Source organism: Anser cygnoides, chromosome 1 (assembly GCF_040182565.1).
Source record: "Anser cygnoides isolate HZ-2024a breed goose chromosome 1, Taihu_goose_T2T_genome, whole genome shotgun sequence".
In the NCBI taxonomy this organism is placed as follows: Eukaryota; Metazoa; Chordata; class Aves; order Anseriformes; family Anatidae; genus Anser; species Anser cygnoides.
The window spans coordinates 181936022-181959889 of record NC_089873.1 but is presented as its reverse complement, the minus strand read 5'-3'; the positions used below and the strand labels follow the sequence as shown (position 1 = coordinate 181959889).

Genomic DNA, 23868 nt, shown 5'->3' with positions numbered 1-23868 from the left:
GGTCATGGTTTTGGCTGGGATAGAGTTAATTTTCTTCACAGATGCTCACACAATGCTATGTTTGGGATTTTTGATGAAAACAGTGGTGATAACCCACCGATGTTTTGGTTGCTGCAGAGCAGTGCTCACACAGCGCCAGGACTGTTCTGCTCCTGGGGGTGCTGGGGGTGCCCCAGGAGCTGGGAGGGGACACGCTGGGACACTGATGAGTGTCTCTGCAGCATGGACCTGCTTGTGCAGACTGGTGCTCAGCATCAGCCAGGACCGGGATGTGCCACTCCAAGGTGGGGATCACACCGGCCAAGAGGGGTGAATGAAATGAATCATAGAATTGTTAAGGTTGGAACAGACCTCCAAGGTCTGGTCCAACCATCCCCCTACCACCAGTGTCACCCACTAAGCCATGTCCCTAAGCACCATGTCCAACCTTTCCTTGAACACCCCCAGGGACAGTGGCTCCACCACCTCACTCAGGCAGAATACACAACTTTTCTGGGGGTGTTTGCATTCCCGTTATCTATATCCATATAGATATATATACAGAGAGGTGGGTAGAGGTGTGTACATGCATCCTTCTGCACCTTAGCCAAAGCATGCTCTCTGCACGTGGTGCGCGGGGCACATTCCTCAAGTGCTCAGAAACTCTGCCCGTGGTGCTCCTGCAGCTCTCGTTGACATCCTTTGTTTAACAAAGCTGCACTTTCATTTGCAAGTGCTGGTTGTTAAGATACCGGCAAATTAATCAATATCTCCTGGCAGTAAGGAAACGCGAGTCACTTGGAGAACATACTGTTTGGGTGGAAGCTGATAACAGCCCTTCGGGAAGTGGAGATCATGAAGAAAGCGTTTAGCTAGTACTGACACATCCACACCTCCCCAGCCCACAAACAAAATGTGGTGCCAAAACACTACAGCGTCTTCTTCTCCGCTGAGCCTGGAAAAGAGAAACAACCAAGAAAGAATAACAATGAATGAAGTACGTTGAGGTGTAGGATCACACAAAGTGAACATATATTTCCAGCATCTGCTCATATCTAGAAGACACATGCTGCCTGTACAGCACTCACACAGGGCTCAGACATTCATTTTCTCCCAAGTTAACCCATCGTTTTCTAACACAGGTAGGGTTTGACTTTTATATTTGGGAGTAACATCAGGCAGAAATACCAGAAGCATAGAAATATAGATATCCCACAATTTCCCATCCCGGTGGTTTCGTGGGCTGTAAAATTGTTTCCAGACTGAAATGACAGAGGTTGGTGACATTGGCCATGTATGTAAATGATCACAGTGTCCTACGGAGATTAATTGGCTCATGAATAAAGATGAGGAGCTGAGGTGTGGAGGGAGAAATCATTTATCAATTATATGCCTCGGAAAACTGAAAGATGATGTGGCCTTAACGGCTGAATGGTTTTGAAAGGGAGACTTGTAAATTGAGTTCTAATTCTGCTCTGCCGCATCCATAATAAAGAGCTGTTCAACTAATTGCATCCTCGTGTGGTTCAGGAGCAGCGGCACTCAGCTGCACTGCATGGCAAGCATCAGGGATCAAAGTTTAGTTAGATTTTACTCGTCCTTTGCTTCACATAAGAAGGATGCTAGCCAGTTACCTTTGGCCTCATCAATAGTGATAATGCACCAAAAAAAGGGCAAGAGCCTGTAAATATTTTTCAGAAGATTAATTTTGCACTTGAACCTGGATTTAAAGAACCAGAAGAAGAAGAGCACGGACTCGCTTGGCTTTCATGTTCTGCTTCAGCACATGGACTCACGGGGGTGCTTACCCAGCCCCAGAGGGACTTGTTACTCATTAACTGGAAACAAGAGGAGTTGGGAGGATCAAAACTAGAGCAGAATATGCTAATCCTGAACAGGGAAAGGGATCTGAGGGATGTGACTGCTGACAACAGCGGACCTCCCCTCCTCCTGCCCCTTCGGTCTGCTTGTTAACAGGTTTGCTGTTACCAACAGACTTAGCATGGGCTCCAGCACGTGCTGAAACACAGAACTCAGACCTGAGAACCTCGAGGCAGGATGAGCCTCGTTATTTAAAGCCTTGCTGCTGGGCACTGTGCAAGTCCAGGGATCAAAGAAGGCATCAGGATCCAGGGATCAAAGAAACAAACATTTGCCAGTGCCTGGTCTGTATGAGGTGCAACACCAATGCAACATCCAAAGGATGTGGATATGACCACATGTGAGAGAGGGAGGAGAGAGACAGCAGGTTCAGCCAAGGGAGTGGAAATATCTCATTAGAATTGCCTTTAAAGTGTGATTATACTTCAAAAAGCAATATAATAATGGCACCAGGAGGCTTTATGTACTGCCAGTCCTAATTCCCATAGCAGTAGTATTGAACAAAGAAACTAAGAGACTATTTTGTTAATTATCTGCTCTAAAAATTAGGGCCTGGTCATCCCTTTTTAAATAAAAGGCTGCGCATGTCCCAGGGCTACTCTAAAAGTTAACAGAAATCAGCACAGATCAAACCATCCCCTTTACTGCAAGGCTTCTGGTTGCATCGCCTGTGGTCTACTCAGTGTAGTGTCTGCTCAGCGTAGTAGCAACAGCTAATCCAGGTGTACATCCAATCTTTTTTCCTCCAGGCCTTAAAAATATATGCCTAGAAATGTGTGTTGGTTTTCAATAAAACTATTAAAAAGCTTTGAAATTGAATCAAAATCAAACAGGTGAAATTATCAAAATGAAATGTTTTGACCAGCCCAACTCTTTTTATAATTGCCCTTCACAGTGTTTTTCATGACCACATTTTTCTTCCCAGCCTAGCTGGGAAATGCTTTCCAGGTTCTCAGTAGTTCTTGAAGGTTAAGAAAAAAAATTATTGTTGTAAGTAGAGCAAGTATATCTTAATTTATGACTTAATTTATGCAGCCTGGAACACAGGAAATTGCTCCTACCCATAACTAGCACCCAAAGTGTCCAAGCTGAGGAAGGGAGCAGAATCAACACGATTCACAGGAACAAATCCACCTTCCTGTCCCCAAGCAAGTCACCCCAGCTCCTCTCGCCACGAAAGAACAGGATCAGGCATTTCATTACTTTCTCATTGAGATGTCTACAGCAGGTCGGATGAATTGCTCCTGAAAAAAGCCCATTTCTCTGCAGTGCCTATGAAAGCAGCGCAGCCTGCGGCCTGCACTGACTCTCACCTCCTGCGTGGATGAGAGGAGCAGATGGAGGGAATGTCAACAGAAGTCAAAGGACAAATGATAACCCCTAACAGCTGGGGGAAAGCAAGGAAGTTGGTGTTTAAGTCTGGTGCTTAAAAACATCCCCATCTCTCTCTGTTATGTCAGTAATTTTTTATACTCAGGTTCTGTCAGCAGCTGACAAAGCTTTGGGGGTAATCAATGGATAGGTGGTTGTTCATTAGAGCAAACCTCAGCGACACGGTATAAATAGATCGTATCAGGAGAGGAAATCTGATCCACTTGGAGATTGAACTGTCACAGAAATTGTCTCTGTGTGTGAAACGCACGTCGCATGCTGTGAATGTCCTTGTGACGGCAGCCTCCATGCTTTCGAAAATCAGCCCGCTTCATGGAGGTGATGGCTGGCTGGACAGGAACCTCATTTTAGGCACGCAGAGCTGAGCAGGATGGGTGCTGTTCTGGGGGTGGTGCTGCTGGCATGGGGCAGGGGCTTGTGGTGGGTATGGAGCTGCCATTTAATGACCCACGGCCGATGATCAGTGACGCTGGCTTTGAACACTGTCACGTCCTTGTTGCTGAGGCAGGCTGCACAAGTGGGGAAGGGTATTGTCTGTGTTGTTTAGATACTAAAGGAAGGAAAAAAAGCCAAAATGATCCAAATAAGCAACATCCAGCACATGCTTGAAAGGCAATGTTTTTGTGTCCTACCTTGAGCCAAAATACTTCAGAGGCTTTCAGACAAGCAAGAGTGGTGGGTATACAATTCTCTGCCATCTCTGTCAGTGACATCTCCCATTAGTTATTCTTTTAACTCTCATCCTACGTTTACCTTTCAGTTCACTGCATTTCAGCCTACGTAGTGCTTGAACCATCACAAGACTTGGGTTTGTCCTTCTCTCAGGGGTTCAGCTAGTGCCTTTAGTTTCCTCCAACATCTATTGCATAGGAGAAGCAACCAACATACGATAATGTCTGATGTTTACCATTTGTCCAAAATTTTCTTCTCAGAAATGATACGGGAATAGTATTCCCTTTTCCAGCTTAATTAACATTTTAAAATATGGGTGGAAATGATCCTTCTCTTTCATTTGTTACCAGCAACTCCACTCCATCATTTTTTTTTCAGTTTCTTCTGCTATACCTATCTTTGTAGATTCAATTTTTCTTTAAATTTGTATCTGTGCATCAGACATTTCCAGATGCAAGCACGACTGGATGGTCAAGTTTTGTCTCCTGTGTTTTATCCTCTGCCAGCACCTTCTTTTTGCCTACGTGAAGGAAGCACATCTGAACCGTCAGTTTAAAAATCAACCACTGTGGCAGAGCGCTGCCCACTTCCCGTGCCAGAAACAGCCTGTGTGACTTACCGAACTTCGTGTTTGTTTGAACAACATCTAGAAAAGATAAAGGAGGAACTGCAAAATCTAGGTAAGGTGCCAGTGGTTTAGCTTCCTGTGAGTCTTTTTTTTTTAGTTTCACTTTGGTGCCCAGTTTGTGCTTAACCCAATATTTATAGTTTGGAGATTTTCGGTGCTTGTGTATTTTCACAGAGATGTTCACCTCTGCTGACTTCAGCCATCTAAAACTTAGCTGTCTGACTTTTTAAGACATATCTGCCCTCCTAAATAAAAGAGAGTCAGGACTGATTTGGAGCTCTGAAGCCCCAGTTGCCTGCCTAACTGGAGCAATGGCTCTGATCTGGACCACTCCAGAGCTGTTTGAGAGGAGGCTGGTGGATGCAACCTAGTCCATCTTACCTAACCTTGTTCCTAGGCATTTTTTCATCCAGTTGTATAGCTATAACCTTAAGTCACAGTGTCAAACAATTTAGTTCCCCTGTTCAATCCCAGGTCTTGGCTCCCTGATGTCCCCACTGGATGTGTGTGGATTCACTCCCTGGTCCTCTCCTGGAAAGAAAACCCTCTGGAACAAAACCATGTCATCTTGCTGGGCACCATTCACCTGAAGAACATTTATATCAGACAGCATGGATGTGTCAAATTCATTCAGCTTTTGGCACGTCCTGTCCAGACAACCACATATAGAAACATGGGAGACAAATCTTGAGGCACGCAAAAATTAATAATAATGAGATAAAGAGTCACTAGTACTTTTCCTTGGAAAGCTAATTCAGTGTGGCATGTGGAAAGCACAAGCTGGATGTCAGAATGTCATAGAAAAGGGGATATGGAGCAACACAAGCAATCTGAAATCCTTGGATGGATCAAGTGTTAACCAAAGAGGTAGAGACCAACTGTGGGAGATGGAAGCCCAGTCAAGGTGCTCCATCTGGAACTAGAGGAACAGCTCTCCATAGCAAGAAGGCATCCATCTCACTTGCTCCTTGTTCTCTCTCTAGCAAATACCAGCAAAAGGATCTTTTCTGCTTAGGATTCTTCCATTTGGACTTCACAACCTCATTGCCACTCCTGTAACCAGTTTCATGCTCAGCTGTGATGTGCTATAGGAGTACTGAACGCAGAGCACACTGCTGGACCTCTGTAAATGTGACAGGATCACAAAACCATCGTGCTTGGTGTTCTTTCTTCTGTCTGTGGTTCATAGCCACAAGGAAATAAAACAAAGGCTCAAATGACAAAGTGACTTGTCAATATGAAAATGTCCAAAATGTACCTTATCCTTTCCGTGCTGGGTGACCTCAATATGAGCAGAACCTGCCCAGAGACTTCTGTCATATTGACTCAGCCACCACGAGCTTGGGGCTGAGGTGAGGGGCAGCATTAAATTTTAACCACTCTTTAAATAACATTTTTGAAATCAATAATGTGGGTCCCGAACCCTGGGCTTTCCAATTGCAGTGGGTTTCATTGTGGATGCTGTGAAGATGAAGTTTTACTTGCTCTTTTTTACCCTATTCATCTGGATTCAAGAGAAGTATGTCTTCACTCTTCCAAGGTAAAAACCTTCTGTGGCTACTGGGCTCTCGGTGTATGGTGAGTGGGACAGGGAAAATGTTGAGGTAAAGTAACTCCAAGTTGCATAGGAAAACATTTGGCAAAGGCTGACATTTATTTATTGCTCTTGTAATTGGGTCTGTGGTTCAATTTAATATATAGATGGTGGAGGAAATGAAATTATTCTAAGTCTTCTTTGCATCCATAAATCCTATGTTTTTAATCATATTAAAACTATTCTTTTCAGTCTAAGTGCAAATCAATTCTGTTCATTCAGTGCTTTCGAATGCCAATAAAGGGCATTCTGAAACTTAATGGGAAAAAATAATTTGCTTCGTCTGCCTTAAAACAAGACCTTAAATGAATTACTTCTTGAGGTAGAAAGAGAAACCATTTCAGAAAGTGCTAACAATCTGTTTTCTTTCTAAAGCAGCTTTTATGATTGTTTCTCCAGTCATAAGTCATTTTTGAATAACCATTTTGTATTTGTACAGTGTTTCAGAAGCAGCTTTATTGTTACCTATCGATAAACTTCAGAAATACCCTGCAACCAAATGCTTTGTTAAAACATGAGAACATATGTCAGAGAGGAAGACAGCCAAAGTGCTTTTATTTTCTATATGGGCAGCTGGCTTTAAAACCTTCAATGTCTTAATAGGTAGAACTAAAAAGATAATCCCCTCACGTGGGGATATTAAGCAAGCTGAACAACCTAGAGGAACCATGATTAAACACAACCTGCTCCCTGAACTCAAATACCTACACAAGTAACAGGGAACTGGGTCTCAGGGCCCTCTGTTACTCTGCACCCCTAGTCAGTAGCAGGACTGTGACAGGTCAATGCTTCTTAAGTTTATGCCTTAAAAACAGGATTGTTCACCTGTTTCACGTTGCAATCATATTTTGTTGTGAATTGCTACAGAGGTGTGGGGTTTCAAGTAGGGGGACAGTTAAATAAGCTCGTAGGTGAATTCAGCAATATCGTTCTGTGCTACTTGGAGGTTCATTTATTTAATGTTTAAACAAAACACTGAATATCTGACCGTTACAGAAGAATATGGCATTTCCCACTGGAAAGAATGAGGTAAAACAAGCAGCATGTGTCTCTTGCAAAACAGAAGAAGGACAGAAGAGGCACATGGCAAGGTCAGGGAGGACAAGAGCAGATCCTGGCAGCGTTCCTCTAGTGATCCTACCTGCTGAGAGCCAGAGGAAGGCTTCCAGCTGGAGACAAAGCAGGGAGGCTTCTCTTCTGGAACAGTACTCCAAAAGACCACACAAGGTTTGAATGAAGCCAGGCTATGAGTTCAGGGAGACACATCTATGCTGAGCACTTGTTTCAAGTGCTCATGTGATAAGCAATGCTGACAGCCTTCGTGGGGATCGAGAAATGCAATGGAGAGGAGGGGGGAAGACACTGAGATGCCTGAAGAGAACTGGCAGTGATTTATGTCTGTCTGTGAGATGGTGGCCAGGGCCCCTGAATCCTTGAAGGGATTCATCTGACTATATGGGCTTTCTACACAATGCTGCGTATGACCAAGTCATCTTCATCTTCCTATACAGCCAGTGGAGAGCAGTGTGCATACTTAGGATGCAATCAGCTCTGGTTTAGCACACACATCTAAATTAGCTCAGGTTCTGCTGAATCCTCACAGTGCTCGTTTCTTTATTAAGAGGATATAATTTATTGAGAGTATAACAGTATAACAAAGGGTATAATATATTTAGAGGGTATAATGTCAAACTGAAGCAGAGGAACCGAGAAGCCCACTGACCACAATTCCAGCTGCCAATACCCCCATGTTAAACACTATCAGGGCAGGGGCTGAACTGGGATTAGCTTGGTCGGTATATTCATGTCCTATCAATGAGAGCTATGACTAATTGCTGCTAGCCTCCAGCTGTCTGCCATGAACCACACTCACCTGAACTATTTGTGCAACAAACTGTGGGATAGAGGTACATACCAACCTCCTCGTTACAATACCCTCTGCTATGTCAGGCTTCAGCAATCATAGGATGAAACCACATGCAACAGTCCTTTTCTGATCTCCCCTGTGAAAAGTCTCTCCCAGGTATAAGAGGGCAAATTCATTTTTAAAATAGCCCTAAACACAAGCTCTGGCATGCACTTGTCTAAAGAAGAAGGCAAAGCGCCAGCCCTGCCTGGCCCTGATTGCTTTCTGATGCTCCATCAAATGATGGCGGAGGCAAAAATAAGGCTGGCATACTGTCGGTTCTGCATGAGAAGCAAGAGTGATTGCATGGAGCTTGGCTAAAAGTAGAAAAGATGAATCACCTGGTTGCCAGACACTGTCGGGCCTCCGCTTGAAATCAGTCACAACAACGACTTGTGGCAATCACATTACACAGCTTGAAAATGCTTGTTTTGAGAGCCCTGCCTGTTTTCTTTTCAGAAACATCTTTTCAGGCAGGGCTGGTGGGGACTTAGTGCCTCTTCTATGCACTGCCACCAATGTATGCCAAATGACTGACGGGATGAGAGCCACCCCAACACAGAAAATGGAAATAAGGGCTTGACATTCCTCTGAGTCTCCTCCTTCTGCATTCTACGCATGAATTATTTTAAATATCTATTCTATGCAATGTTGAACTACATGGCTTGCAGGGCACTGAAGATCAGTGGTGGATTTACCATGTAAAGCGGTATTTTTCTTAAGGCAGCATTCAGATGATAAAGATCTCTTCAGAGAGATAAGTACTTCTCCCCCCTCATTTGCAAATTATGTGTTTCTATCACAGCTGGTCCGCACTGGCACAGGGGTGGAAAACTCTAAATCAAAGAACCATTAAGGTTGGAGAAGACCTCCAAGATCATCTGGTCCAACCATTCCCCTACCACCAAGGTCACCCACTAAACCATGTCCCTAAGCACCACATCCAACCTTTCCTTGAGCACCTTCAGGGACGGTTCTTCTTTCATTCTTTCTAATCTGTGCATGAATTTCTCTTCTGTCACTGATGGTGGAGTCAGGCATGGAGTAGATGGGAAGGGCCATCTCCCTCTACAGTGAGTCTGGACCTTGGGTTTCAAGTAGAAGGGGGAATATAAATTACTGGGCAAATAGTAGGGAGGACAGTGGTACAGAGCACCTGAAACCACGGGTAAGTGGCAGATGGAGAAAAAGTAGATCAGGAAAACTGGACTGAAGTAGGAATGATGATAGCAGTGGTCTCTGCACATCTACCAAAAGTTGTGCTGGGCTTCTGCAGCAAGATGGGAGGGTTCATGTCTCTGCTGAAGAGTGGTTGATACCAGAGGAGAACAGCAGAGTTATCTTCTTGGTCTGGGCTGGTTTTACAGCCGTCCTGCTGCACTCTGGATCAGCTGGGACTGAGAGCTGTGGTGCTGGTGCCAGCTCCCAGGAGCAATCTCAGAGTACAGCAGTAGATGCTAGCTACCAAAGCCCTGCACCAGCCACCCAGCTCTTGCATATATTCGGCTGATTGGCAGAAGAAGGGGCTGGAATTGAGCTCAGCATCTTCACTACTGAATCTTTTTTGAGTTCTGGATGGCCAAGACAGGGAAGAAGAGAAAGGCCAAGGCTGCTTCTCTAGTTATGCTCCGGTTTCAAGTACCTGTGCTTCACCTAAATACCCTTGTTTTTCAGGGATGAGGTTTTGTCGGCTCGCCCACAAACTGACGAACAGGTTGAAGCCCTTAAGAATTTACTGAACACCACCGAGGTAAATGGTTCCCTGTGGCTCTCTCATCTCTAGGCCAAATTCTTCCACAATATATAAATAAATAAATAAATAAATAAATAAATAAATAAATAAGAGTGCACTATTTTTTTCCCAGTAATAGAAAGATTTAGCCCACTTTCATTCTTCTGTCCTAATGAAGCAACTCAACATATAGCTTGGTTTTCATCACTCTGCTGCCCCCTAATTTACATGATGAGACCTCTACTTCGTAACATTATTATATCAGAGCTCAGATTTCTGCAATTGATCTTGTGTATAAGACACCACAAAACTGGTAGAGCACAGTAAGTAGAAAACATTTGCTAGGGAAACTTAGTGCTTCAACCCAATGCAGTCTTGACCTATATGACTTGCACAGCTTTAAAGATCAGGGCTGGATTTACAATATAAAGTGGTATTTTTATTAAAGCAGCATTTAGATGAAAAAAAAATCTGTTATGCAATACTTTTTATTATTATTTCACTCTGTCATTAAAGAAGAGAGCATTTAATTAAAATGAGGCATCCCTTCCTCTTCAAAAGCATTTCCCCAGTCACACCCCCACTATCTGAAGCCAACACTCTGCATCAAAAGGTGCAACCATTCCCTCAGCCAACATATTTACAGGATGATTAAGGATGTGTCTCAGACGACTGGAGATTTTAACGCTGCCTGTGCCAAGTCTTTCTCTGTCTTTCTTAGCTCCTATTAATGCTATGTCCACCCAAATTCTTACCAGTCTCCTGCTGGCCCTCCTAGTTTCTTATTCTTCCTTCCAGTTCACATAAACCTTGATACCTTTCTTTACTCTTTTCCACCTCCACAGGTCAACTCACGTATTCATCTTCTTTGCTGTACTAATATAGATCTCCATTCCTCCATCTTCTCCTCACCTCTGTCATTCTTCATTTTCTTGCGCACAGGAGCCCCAAGAAGACATGAAGAGAGAGGGAAAGACAGAGAGAAAAGGAACAGGAAAGCGAAAGACACAAATGGCACCTCCCAACAAATATTCATGGTCAAAATCTAGAAAAAAAAAAAAAAAAAAAAAGGAAACAACTGAAAATTAGCATCTTACACAAAGAATCATCAGGCTAATTATAGATGTTACTCCTGCAAAAGTTGGAAACCAAAAATCTAAAACAAAGGAAACACTATCCGTACATCACACGTGTTGCACGTAGCGTTCAGCAGAAGACCCAGATGCAGAAATGCTTATAACAGTCTTTTGTAGCTGTCCCTGGGGCAGTACAGACCCTTGCTGATGATGGATAAAGAGACTAATAACCACACGCATTATGAAAGTTTCCCATTTACCCCCAACCTAGAGTTCCTTAGTTTTAATTATTCCAATTCAAAGAATGCCTACGTCAACAAGAAACTAAATCTGAACTGTTGTATGTGAGCACAGACATCAGGCTAGCCAAGGCCCCAGGGAAATCGGTGCTGGTGAGCTAAGCATCTGGTTTGCTTCTTGGATGCTTTTTCCAAGCAATGCTAAGATACCTGATGGCACTACCCTGCCAATAATGCCTGAGATGGCTACACCGAGACTAGCTCAGTCATTTGTATAGCACATGGCAGTAATACACCTGGGGCCCAAATGTTTTACCATTTATTGTTCCAAAGTCTTGATCAAAAGCATGGAAGAGTTTTCTTTAGGTTTTGCAAATGTGTTCTCCCTGAGAAATGAGTGAGGTAAACAGTCAGCAGCCGATGTGTGTCTGGAAACATGGTGCCCTAAGTGAAACATAATATTCCTGGTGCAATTGCACCAGAAAGGAGTAAAATAAGCCCAGTGTCTAGTGACTCCATGCTGCATCTCTTTAAAAATGCATCCAAGAATTATGTTGACCTTTTCCACATTGTAAATTCATGCCTAATTTTCTGCTTACTGTCACTCCTAGATCTTTTGCTATTACTGCTTCTAAAATTTCACTCTGTTATTGAGTATGTTGGCTTCTGATTTTATTATTGTAAAAGATTTAATTTTGCCCAAAAGAATCTCATTTTCTTCCCATTTCTAATCTCTGTATTGCTGCTTCATCTTGACTTATACTCAAACCCCTTCTGGCATTTATTTCCTCCCTGATCAAAGTAATCAGTGAACACAATAGCTACAAAGACTGGTCTGATCTTCATTAATTCTCCAAATACCCTAAGGGAAAATAACTCTCAGCAGACTTGAAAACATGTAACATAATAACTGGCTAAACATATCTATTATACTAGAAATACTATCTCAATAAAGGTTATGTTCCTGTCTTTGTTCTTGATTTATGAATTTATGTGCAGAAGTCATTATAAACATTCCTTAAATACACACATTTCATTTCCAGCAGTAGCAGAATGTTATAACACAACACACATTAAACTGCTTCTTATGAGTGGTCTCTTAAATTGAAAATGTATGCTTTGATAATTTTCAAAGTGCTTACAAAATGTTAATAAGAATATTTTTTTCTTTCCTTGGTAAAAAAAAAAAGGGGAAAAAAAAGATTAAATGTTCCTGGAAACTTTGCAGGTCATCCTCTGGCAACCCGTTGTGGCTGAATACATCAAGAAGAACACAGAAGTCCATTTCTATGTCGCTGCATCTAGCATAAACAGCATAAAAGCTAATTTAAGAAAACTGAGCATCCAGCACAAGTACGTATTTATTTCTTGTCATGAATATTTCAGTAAACTTGATTGGCAATACTGTCATTTGTCAGGAGTTTGTGCCCTTTCTTTGTTTTTCAGAATTTTGATGGGAGATGTTCAAGGACTTATCGAAAAACAGACTATCAATGACACAGTGAACCCACGCAGTTCTTCATCATACTATCAAAACTACCATTCTCTGCAAGAAGTAAGGTGTTGTTGTAATACTCTGTAGGTTTGTTTAAGGGGTTAAAGACCTCATGGTTGAGAATAGAGACAGGGAAAAGAAACCATCAACAGGTAAATAATTATCATTGTATTGTTCAACCACTGAGAGCTGTAATTAGTGTAATGCCTTTATAGAGAAGGAATGAAGCACCAGACAAAACCTATTATACACACATTACCTCAAACCAGCACTCAAATGCAGCCTACTCAGAAGTGAAATGCAGCAGCAAAGCACCACATAAATATTTAAAACATGAAGTGAATAATATTTTAACTAAATAAAACTAAAGAGGAGTTTCAAGGCTATACCTAGACGGTGTTGTGACTATGTCTCATCATTTGGTGCAAGAGAAGTCAGCATGGCAATTGGCCAGAGGTCTGAATTGCTAGGTTGTTTTTTTTTGGTGGGGGGGGTGTTTTGTTTTTTCTTCCAATTAGCTGAAGAGGTGGGAATCTGGGACAAAGAATGAAGTCAAGTCCAGGCTACTTTTAGGAACAAGGGAAAACAATAGGGAGAAGGTCCTTTTACAAAGTGTTCTACTTAATCTTTGCAGATATATTATTGGATGGAAGAAGTAGCGAGAGTCCATTCTGACCTACTTGAGAAAATACATATTGGATCATCATATGAAAAACGACCACTTTATGTTTTGAAGGTATGGCTTTGACTTACTGAGAAATCTTTCCAGGTACTAATGTGAGCAAGTGATGGGTTTTGGCCAAAACACTTTCTTAAATCTATACTTAAATGCATATTTCAACAATGTGTAAACGTTTGTCTTTTTTAGAAGTTTCCTAAGTTCTTCTGATACGGTGCCATTACGTTTGACAAAGGCATTTGACGATGTTAGGTTCCTTGTTGAGTCACAAAGAAGTTACCACACCTAGGCGATCATCCAAAGGCATGAAATACTGGCATGGGAGATAACCTTCCTCTGTTAACTACAAAACCAACCTGGTCTGTTGCCCTGCATAGCTAGTGATCTGATGTCTTGAAATCAGGGCCTAGTGCAGTCTTGGTTCTTATGTTAGCAGTATGAATATGGCCCTCTGACCATATGAGAAGATAAATGAGAGCAGCAACCTGGCCTAGGGTCAGTCTAAACACTCCCTACACCACAGGGGCTTCTTTTTCCATCTTGGTTACCCTGCTCACTTCCACCTTCATGTCGTATTCTTTACAACAGTGATTTTAACATATTTTTTTTGTCAGCTTTCTAAAGGGCAGGGAAATCCCAAAAGTGCGATATGGATTGACTGTGGTATCCATGCTAGAGAATGGATTTCTCCTGCCTTCTGCCTGTGGTTCATAGGCCACGTGAGTAGATACCATACTTGGCTACCATTTTCAAAGCAAAGCAAACTATCTTGCTGCCATTTACCTTCTCTTCCCAACTGCATTCTAAGCTCTGTAATGTCTTAATCCATTTACTTCCACAACACCAGCTCAGGATTTTCCCCAAGATGTACATGGAGCAGTGAGTGTGTGTATGTGTGTGCACGTCAGTAGATGGAGGTACGTCTGTGTGTGAGAGAGAGAAAAATACATGGCTTAAATGCAAAACAGTTCAGATCTATTCTCAAGTACGTATTTCAAAGTGGAGTCTCAACAGAGACTTTTAAAGATATGGAATGGTCAGGGATGGAGAAGACATGCTGTGAAGAGCAAGTATTAGGTAATCTGCCAGGGCTTTGTCTATATTGCCACATGGATCCAAGGAGTGATCCCGGCTCTGTGTCATGTAGTGCATGGTGGCTTATGTCCATATTACTCCAACTGGCACTGCCTGGAGTAGATCAGAGGACACCTTTCACAAAAGCCAAGTTCACAATAAAAATAAACTAGATGAGATGGAGACTTCAAAATCAACAGCACTGTAGCCAGAGCATCAGCATAGAGGTGTCCTTAAAACATGAATTGTGGTTTGTCCAGGATATCACTAAATGATGATGATGATGATGATAATAAAAAGAAGAAATACATTTATTTCTGTCCTCTGTCACAACTGTAATGCCTCAATGACTATAACATTTTAAAGGAGATTGCAGGAGTTTGGGACAGACACAGCTGAATGTACCTTATGACCCATTGATAATCCCAGCCTTCAAGGTTCCCTTGGAGAGAAATGCATTTGCCCTTTTCACGCTGCTCCAAATAATTACCAGCTACACTGTCAGTTTGCCGGTGACATGTCCCTGCAGCATTTTTCAGAAATAACAAGCTGAACATTTAGCTTCTCCATCCCCTTGATCTAATTTATGTGTTTTAAATTCAGATTTTATTTCTATATCATTTTGTGAAGTAACGTTTTCAAATCGGGTATTAATACAGGTCTGTGTGCACACTAAATTCAGTAGCTCTCTCTTGAAAACACTAGGCATTCTTTATAATGTTTCCATTCTTTATCATTTAATTTTGTTGTTGGATTGTAGAAAGATTGACATTTCTCATTTAAGCCAAAGCACATTGCCTGAGGAAAACTGGGAAGGATTTAAAATGAAAGTAAGTGCTTTGAAAAAAAAAAGGTATACAAAACCACTTACCTAGGTTAAAATTTATCCCTGTGTGGTAGACCAACAACCAGGTTAGGTATCACTAAAGCCTTCAAAATAGGCAGTGAGGCCAAATTAGCAATGTAGCTCTTGCTGGCTCCTTGCATACACGTGCATTGAATCTATAATAAAATAATAGCAGAAATAATGTTATGTAAAGCAGCCTCTTGAAATGTGATTCGTTATTTTTGTGCTTGCTTTATTTGATGCTACCTTTCTGGTATTTTGGGTGTGAGTGTGGGTTCCTACCATTTACACAAGCAGCAAAAGCTCGAACGTTCCTACAAATAAGCTTCAACTCTATCTCATGGCCACCTGCTAAAGCTCAAAGACTGCAGTGTATCTCACTGACTGTATCAGTTCCGTTCTTCTCCTCTCCCCACCACTCCTAACTAAAGCGCTCTTTGGCTATTTAGAAGTTTCTGTGATGTGATATGCCTCCATCAGGAGGTAGACTGGTGTGATAACCGCATGATTATTTTACATGGGCCTTCAGTTGCCTTCCTAGGAAGGTAAGAAAACCACTGTTATGAATGCCTTTAATAAGTTTTTCCTGTGTTTTACAGGCAATCCATGTGCGTGAGAGAGATCAGACCATGACGACACTTCTGGAGCATTTTGATTTCTACGTCATGCCTGTGATAAATGTGGATGGCTACGAGTACACATGGAGCCATCCCTCAGTACGTACAGATTTTTTGACAGACTGTGCAATGTACTGACATGCTGTTTATGTGAATTATTGTTGAGCACGTCAAGGGCATAATTTCATCCTGGAACTGCATGCCCCAAACCCTTAATCTGTGCTTGCAGTTTCAGCATCTCTGCCCGATTTAAACCACAACAGACACTGCAACTAATTGGTATTTGACCCACAGTACCTTTGTGTCTTCCAAGCTGCTGGAAATGCATTTAGAAATAACTAAATCTCATCCTGGAATTGCAAAGCTTCCAGCTGTCAGGGAATGCCTTTGCAAGGTTGCAAATCCAGCACAAGCTGAATAGCATACTGCATCAGTTAGACCACAGCCAACAATTCACTCTTCCCTCCTGCACGATAGCCCAGTTCTCCAAGTACATTTTGTTTCAGATAAAGGAAGGTACAGCAGGTATCTTTTGCCCAGGATTTTATTTATCGGTTAGGAACTCCGAGTCTCTGAGTTGTTGGTTTTGTTTGTTTGTTTGTTTTTTCATTTTTAGATCCTACACTTAAAATGTTAAAAAGTTAAAAAATACGTTCTTCCACTTCAGATCTTCAGTCCAGTTTGGCTTATATTTGGATAGCTACACATATACATCTCAACAGACGCTCACTAAATTTCCAACTTTACACATGCTGCTAGCAATTTCTACAGAAGGATTAGACTTGGATTTGTAAACTCACACACCTGGATAAACAGTATGTCTTCTCCTCACCTTCCTTGGTCCAAATCCATTGAAATCAGAGCACTTCTCATCCTCTCCAACACTTCCATTTATCATCCAGCCTCACTGGCAATCAGACTGTGGTTTTATAATATGCCGTGGTCTTTTATACCTTCATTGGCAAGTGACCTGTAGAGATACAAGTGGGAAGTCACATTTAACTAACAGGTGAGATGCTGCCATCATTTTTCTCAGCTTTTTTCCCTGAACATGCTCTGTGTGTCTCTTTTCACAGAATCGGCTGTGGAGAAAGAGCCGCTCACAGCACGGTAACAACAGGTGCATCGGTACTGACATGAACAGGAATTTTGATGCGCAGTGGTGTGGTATGACATCGTTTCCTTTGTCTTATACCCCTGTCTCAGTTTCAGCCTATAAAATTCTTAATTTTGAAAACATTTTCATACAAACGCACCTAAGCACATTTACAAACCAGTGAACACTTCCCCAACTTGAGATACGTTTTGTTGGGACCCAGGACTCCCAAGACGTTAAACCACGGACTAACCTCTTCCCAGCATGATGACAAGAGAGAGGGGGACCAGGACCCTGGACCCTGTCCCTTGCATCACACTACAACACACCTGGCTGTGGCAGAAAAGGAGGAGAGAAGGAAGAGATGGCCCTCGCCATGCCACCCAATGCCTACTGCACCACCCAGTGGAGTACCCAGGGCACTGTATGAACTGGGTCACCTCAGTCATCCTTCAGCAATGCTTAAATGACCAAAATTTCTTGGCTCTCAGCATTCGTTGCCAAGGCTATATCACTTTTACTTACCCACAGGCACTTTAGTACTTGATAGGTTTTTAATATTCTGCAGAACAGCTCTCTTAAAACCCTATAGATCAGGCCTGGCCTCACTCAGTAGTGTCACTAATGTCCTGCGTGACTTTCAGCAAAGTAATGAGACACGCTTGTAGACCTGATGAAAGTGCCTTAAACATGGCAATTGCTCTGATCTTTAAACTCAAGAGGGGAATAGCATTGAAACCCTTTCTATGCAGGGTTTCTATTCTATGAGAGGAAAAGGCACTTTTAACAGTGAAGTCAGGTATCCCAAATAGGCATTTGGGGCATATCCTTTAAACTAACAGGTTTGTTAGGCCACTGCTAAACTGGGAATTAAGATGTTTCTTTACCATGGAGAAAAACATGCATTTTTTCAGGCACAAAAATGTGAAGTTGGGGACCAAATACATATATTTAAAAGTCATATTAACTATAAATATGCCAAGAGGAGAGGTCTGAAGAGAGGCATGGAGAAATAACAGCAAAAATAACCTATGTGATAGAGATACGAGTTTCAGGGAAAGGTTATGTAGCGTGTTTAACTTGTCAGGCACCTTTGGTGGTCAACAACTTCTGAAGCAGAGAAGTGATTCCAGTTTACAAAGAGGAGAAGAATACAGATACCTTAAAATGTGCTTCTTCTCTAAAGGAGTCTTTGGGCAAACTGTACACATTTTTACAGGGCAACCCCGAGCCCCTTTCTTTAGTAACAAGGGAAATAGTCATACTATTTTCAGCCATACTACGCTTATCTCTTAGACATGGGTGAAAACACAGAGGAGAGAAGCCTCAGCACCTTGCAGGTTCATTGGAGAGAAAAAACTGCACAGATGAATCTAAGCACCAACGTCATGTACTTACAATGACTTACATAACTGTAAGGATTATCTAAGTAGAAAACCCTAATAACTGTAAGGATTTCCCTAGGTTTCTACTCCTTTTAGTGGCACACTCAGTAAAATGCTGAAAAATAAAGTCATGTTCTTCCTAATTAGCATAAAAATACTGCTTATTCAGGAACAGATATATCTTTGCGTGGCAATTGATAGCAACGGTTGAACAGATTTTATGCAGAACATAGTAACTGTAGGATCTCCATTATTGCTGTGGCTGTGCAAAATGCTAGGAGTTCAGCAGGATCCTCAGAAGAACTAAGCTGAAATTTTATCATTTTATAGTAATGTTCTAACCTTTTTTAGCTGTATCATCTTCCATTGACATCAGGAAGAGGTTCTTCACCGAGAGGGTGGTTGCACACCGGAACAGGCTCCCCAGTGAAGCAGTCACTGCACCAAGCCTGTCTGAATTTAAGAAGAGATTGGACTGTGCACTTAGTCACATGGTCTAAACTTTTGGGCAGACCTGTGCGGTGCCAGGAGTTGGACTTGATGATCCTTATGGGTCCCCTCCAACTCGGGATATTCTATGACTCTATGATTCTATCAGCTGAATACCATAACACAACTGAGTTCATGGGAAACGACCCCAAATTCACAGGAACCTGTAATTTAGTCTTTACTCACAAACTTTTAAACAGAGAAGAGTTGTTGGTGGGATGCTAAACGCTCAGACTTTCATTGGCTTCAGACTTGCTTTTAAATACACTTAGCATCATGGCAAAATTCCAGGTTTTATATGTTTGCTTTTAATTAGAACTGTACTACCCTGATTATCTGTTCAGAAACAACCTTAGGAACAGAAAAACACCTCTCACTATTTTTAGGAAGAGCAAAATGCACTACTTAATGAGCTGATACAAGATGTTTTTCTTTTATATTAATAAAAGGTATATTTACTCCATTAAGAGCAATGATCTAACCTGGAATTTCCTCCATGGAACTAAAATTGACTGGGACTTGGACTTAAATATTTCTTTGTGTTTTCCATACTGTTTCCTCAGTTGGCTGTTCTCAGCACCACTAAGAACTTAGGAAAGCAGACACAACATTCATCCAATATTGTCAAAAACAGATCCTTCATCGCTTTCTTCCTTAGGCAGTTACTCATGTCTGTGCAAAACAGAATAGTGTAAAACTTAACGTAATGATTTGGTCATTTTTGCATGATTTCACACAGATGCCATTTGCCTTTTGTCTATCACAATTACATTTCACCCAAATACACCTGTACTGAGGTGTATCCTTGAACTCCAGCAGGCTCAGTGCTGTGATCACTGCCCTGGGGAGCCTGTCCCAGTGCCCAAGCACCCTCTGGGTGCAGAACCTTTTCCTAACACCCAGCCTGACCCTCCCCTGATGCAGCTTTGTGCCTGTATCATATGATAATCGCTAGTGTTGATTTTACTCTGCAGATGCACTGGCATTATTGATTTCTGGAAGATGGACATTTGTAAAAGTGTCCCTGTGCCCAGGGAAAGACTTCCGCGTGTTAAGGTGCTCAGTGAGCTTTATTCCTGCATAAGATTTAAGGATAAGGACTTAAGGATAAGATGCTTATTTAAAAATCAGATTGTAGCAAAGGGGAAATTTCTCAAAATTTATTAAAACACAAGGAGTTGACATTTAATAATAAATATCCTGGTTGCTTCCAGAAACTAATTTGATCTTCTTGTCAAGATACCAAAAATGGTGACTCCTGTATGTCTTCTGGCAATTTGTTCCAATGTATACTTCCTCATTCTTAAAAATCTGATACATTACTTTCAATTTATTTGTGTTCTTTCAACTTGCAATCAATAGTTGGCTTTCCCCCTGAGATCAAACATGCCCTTAGGATTAGGATTCTCTTCCCTGTAGTACTTCTAGATTTCAAGAAGGGATCTCACAATCTTGTTCTTGATTAATTTGTAGAAATGGGAGCACTTTCATCTTCTCCTCTAAGACTTTTATCCAGTCTTTGAATCATTTCTTTCCTTAATATTTACCTTATTTTTTTCCCCAGGAGTATAGTAGGTGAGAAATCTGAGTAGGCTTGCACTGATCTCTGCAAGAATTAAAGTTCTTTCCATAGTATGGCAGAGTCCACTGCTTCTTGCATGTTGGCACCACACTCTGTTCTTTCATTAGATGAACAAGAGTGCAGAAGGGAAGAACTTAAGGAGTAACGCTGCATGCTCTTTTGTTACAGGTAAAGGAGCATCTCCCAATGAATGCTATGAGACATACTGTGGACCCTATCCAGAGTCTGAACCTGAGGTTAAAGCAGTGGCTCGTTTTATCAGAGATCACAAAGACATCATTAAAGCATACATAACAATGCACTCTTACTCCCAGTTGGTATTGTTCCCATATTCTTACACCATGAGGAAAAGCAAAGACCATGATGAACTGGTAAGTCTTCCTGCTTCCTTAAGTTTCACATTTATTTCAGAACTTCTTACCCTGCTTGGTTATGCTTGTAATAAGGGAGTCGGAATGTTCTGAAGATCAAGAATTTGGAGGTGAAATTTCTCCTCTTATGAACTTAAAGAGGTCTGGGCTAGTCTAGTAGTGTGCAAACCAGCCAGCTACTTCTGGAGACTGGAAAAAATAAAATATTTATCCCAGACTGATAGCATATCATCAATCCCTGATACTTTGAAGCTGTTGGTAAAAGAGCGGAGTGTCAGTTCTTTGGACAACAGGAAAGGACATTTGTGTAAATTCATAATGAAGTTGTGTGGTTTGCATGCACATAATCATACATGACTATGTTATATGGAAGTACTCAGTTGTGTAACTCTGAAAAATACCCTCTACATCCCAAAGCAATGAGGTGTTCTGGTGGACACTTGTTATTTTTATTAAAGGTATTTTGTGAGGGATACTTATCTTAAAATGGTTCTAATGGTAGGATGGATACCATACCCCGCTTAGGCAGAATTTTAGATCCTCGAGCCACCAGACCACATGGTAAAAGCTATTCTAGAAGACAGGCAGAACACAAAGTAGAAGTAGCCAGTGGTTTTCTCCAGTAACCAGAAAACTTTGAGTTTGCTGGATCTGGAAAGGAGATCCAGGCTAAAATGGGATTTATTAAAACAGAATAATTAAGCCATAAAAATAGGTGAATAGCTTTGTAATATTTTTTTATTATTTTTTATTATTATTATTTTTAATGTAAAGTCTTCGAGTACCTTAGAGCAAGGAATTCCCTCTCCTGCACTTCATAGCCCACTTTGGATGTTCCTAGGCTCCAAGTGCCGAGGCAACACATTCTTTTATTTGAAATAACGGCTCCTGCACAGCACTAAGGAAGGAGCAGAAAATTGTGTAAAGGGGACCAGAAATCTGATTTTCAGGCTCTGGGATTTGCCATATGGGAAGACAGCACATGTCTGAGGTACACACATCATTTAACGTGTCACATGAATCTTTACATAGTGACAAACAGTAAGAGAGTTTATAAAGACACAGGATTGACATTTGCATATACTGGAAACGATCCACACTAACTGCTGTCGTTTTCACTTCTTTTTAACCTTATGCATCTCTCAGGTCACTTAACATGCGTATTTTTTTAATCTTCATGTTCTATAGATAGGAATACTGTAAAAAGTGCACAAGCAATGCATTGGAAGCATCCTACTTTGTTTGAAAAAAAAAAAACGGACAGTCCAATGTAGTGTTTCCATTGGTAACCAGTGCCAGTGTGTTCAGAAGAAATAAAAAAAAAAAAGTCAGTAATGTAAATATAGAACAAAATAATCCCAAACAGCATATGTTCTTATGCTGTCTTGGTTACTCCTTAATTTACTGAAACAAACTGTTTTATTTGCCTGCATTAAAAAATGTATTTGTGACTGTAAAGCAGAAGGAAATGCACTAATTCTGGGCCTTCAGTCCTCTATGGGGCTTAAGACTAGAATTTCCTCAATGCAAATCATGTGCTGCTGGTTTTGGTCAATAGTACATGAATCACTATTTAAATACCGTGGCAGAAAAGGAAAAATATGAAACAAGTGGGAATATATGCTTTGACAACAGTTTGCTGCCTGTGGTGGATGGTAAGGTCCCATCTATTTTTTTTATCTAGATACAACAGAAATGGAATCTGTAGCATGGGTTTACACTGAAAGTTTTAACCACACTGGTTTGTTTTTTTTTTTGTGTTTTTTTTAAGAGCCTTTTATATGCATATTTAACTAATATGAGATCCAGAGCATGATGTAAATAAATCTTAACTGAATATACATTAACTATTATCACAAAGCTATACAGCTAATAATGTTTTGCTAATTTCAGGAAAGTCTGGCAAAGAAAGCAGCTAAAGCTATAATGAGAACGACAAAGAAAATTTATAAACTTGGTACTGGTGCACAAACAATTTGTAAGTATGATTTTTTATTACAACAAGAAGCATGATAGCATATGCCTGTTATCAGGAGACAGCTTTTGAACAGAAAACTGAAGTTATGGTTCCAAGTAACTTATCTTTTTTTCCCTTCCTTGTATAGATTTAGCTCCTGGAGGTTCAGATGACTGGGCTTATGATCTTGGAATTAAATATTCTTTTACCATTGAGCTTCGGGACACGGGAACTTACGGATTTTTGCTTCCTCCTGAAGAAATTAGGCCAACTTGCTTAGAAGCACTTTCTGCTGTCAAAGAGATCGCTCAACATGTTCTTCAAAATTTGTAACGTTTAATATAATTTATTCCAGCATGACTATATTTAATTAGGCACATAACAATAAAAAAGACTGATGCTTTACTGAAACTATTTTTATATAGGAAAAAAAAGGAATAACTACACCCCATACACTTCGTTTTAGAATACCTCAAGCTTTTTTACCATACTTCCACACCTATAAATACAACAGGAGTTCTGTGCAACTTCCTTTGAGGACAGCAACACAGATAGCACCAGTGCTGCAAATAAAATCTCCAGTGCTGGTCTGTTATAATCTCTGTAAGAAAGGCACTCAGAGTCTGTAAGATGTCATTTAAAATACTATCTATTAGTGCTAGCACTGTAAGGGAAAAACAGTATCGATAATTTTACATCCCTTTAGATGGTTGGAACCCCAGGTGCTGTAGCATCGCATGGGCCTCTGATCCACATGCAGCATGCAGGGCTGACCCTACCTATAGAAGAGATTCCTCCATTTTGAGCTATTACACGATTTTCTTACTAGAAAACAACTCTATTCACCACTTCTACTGTCAAATTGAAAGGATGTTCACATGAGAACTTCTTGCTGCACTTTTAGATAAAGGCAAGGACACGCAGACAACCTCATCACTGATACCAAGTGGGAGCTGCCTGCAGGCTCCTCCACTGCAATTAGTTGGTGAGGTTCGTTTAGCCTGTGGCCAACAGTTTGTGCAGCATAACGGAGTCCCGGAGGTCATGCTGAACGTGCAGCACAGCACACCACAGCACTGCGCCTGCTCAGGTTAATCTGGATCACTAACTCCTCTACAGTGGTCTCCCAGTGCGGATCAATACAACAGTCTAAAGACTTACTTGCTCTGGTAAACCC

At 41.3% G+C, this 23868-nt stretch overlaps 1 protein-coding gene across 1 annotated transcript; it reads left to right on the top strand.

Annotated features, from left to right (window-relative positions):
• Window positions 1-5655: 5655 nt before the first annotated feature.
• On the top strand, window positions 5656-23086 carry CPB2 (carboxypeptidase B2). Its single transcript, XM_013179591.3, has 11 exons — window positions 5656-6092; window positions 9727-9802; window positions 12328-12452; window positions 12546-12654; window positions 13229-13330; window positions 13888-13992; window positions 15794-15910; window positions 16888-16978; window positions 20532-20734; window positions 22628-22712; window positions 22840-23086. Exons 1-11 carry the CDS (start codon window positions 6022-6024, stop codon window positions 23022-23024), a joined length of 1269 nt encoding a protein of 422 aa, XP_013035045.2. The 5' UTR covers window positions 5656-6021; the 3' UTR covers window positions 23025-23086.
• Window positions 23087-23868: the final 782 nt, after the last annotated feature.

What these genes read in the sequence shown, in the direction of transcription:
- CPB2 (XM_013179591.3), top strand. Translation starts at nt 6,022, where the DNA reads ATGAAGTTTTACTTGCTCTTTTTTACCCTATTCATCTGGATTCAAGAG. An exon ending in GCCTGTGGTTCATAGGCCAC is followed by an intron (nt 13,993 to 15,793) that starts GTGAGTAGATAC and finishes TGTGTTTTACAG; the next exon opens with GCAATCCATGTGCGTGAGAG. An exon ending in GCAAAGACCATGATGAACTG is followed by an intron (nt 20,735 to 22,627) that starts GTAAGTCTTCCT and finishes TGCTAATTTCAG; the next exon opens with GAAAGTCTGGCAAAGAAAGC.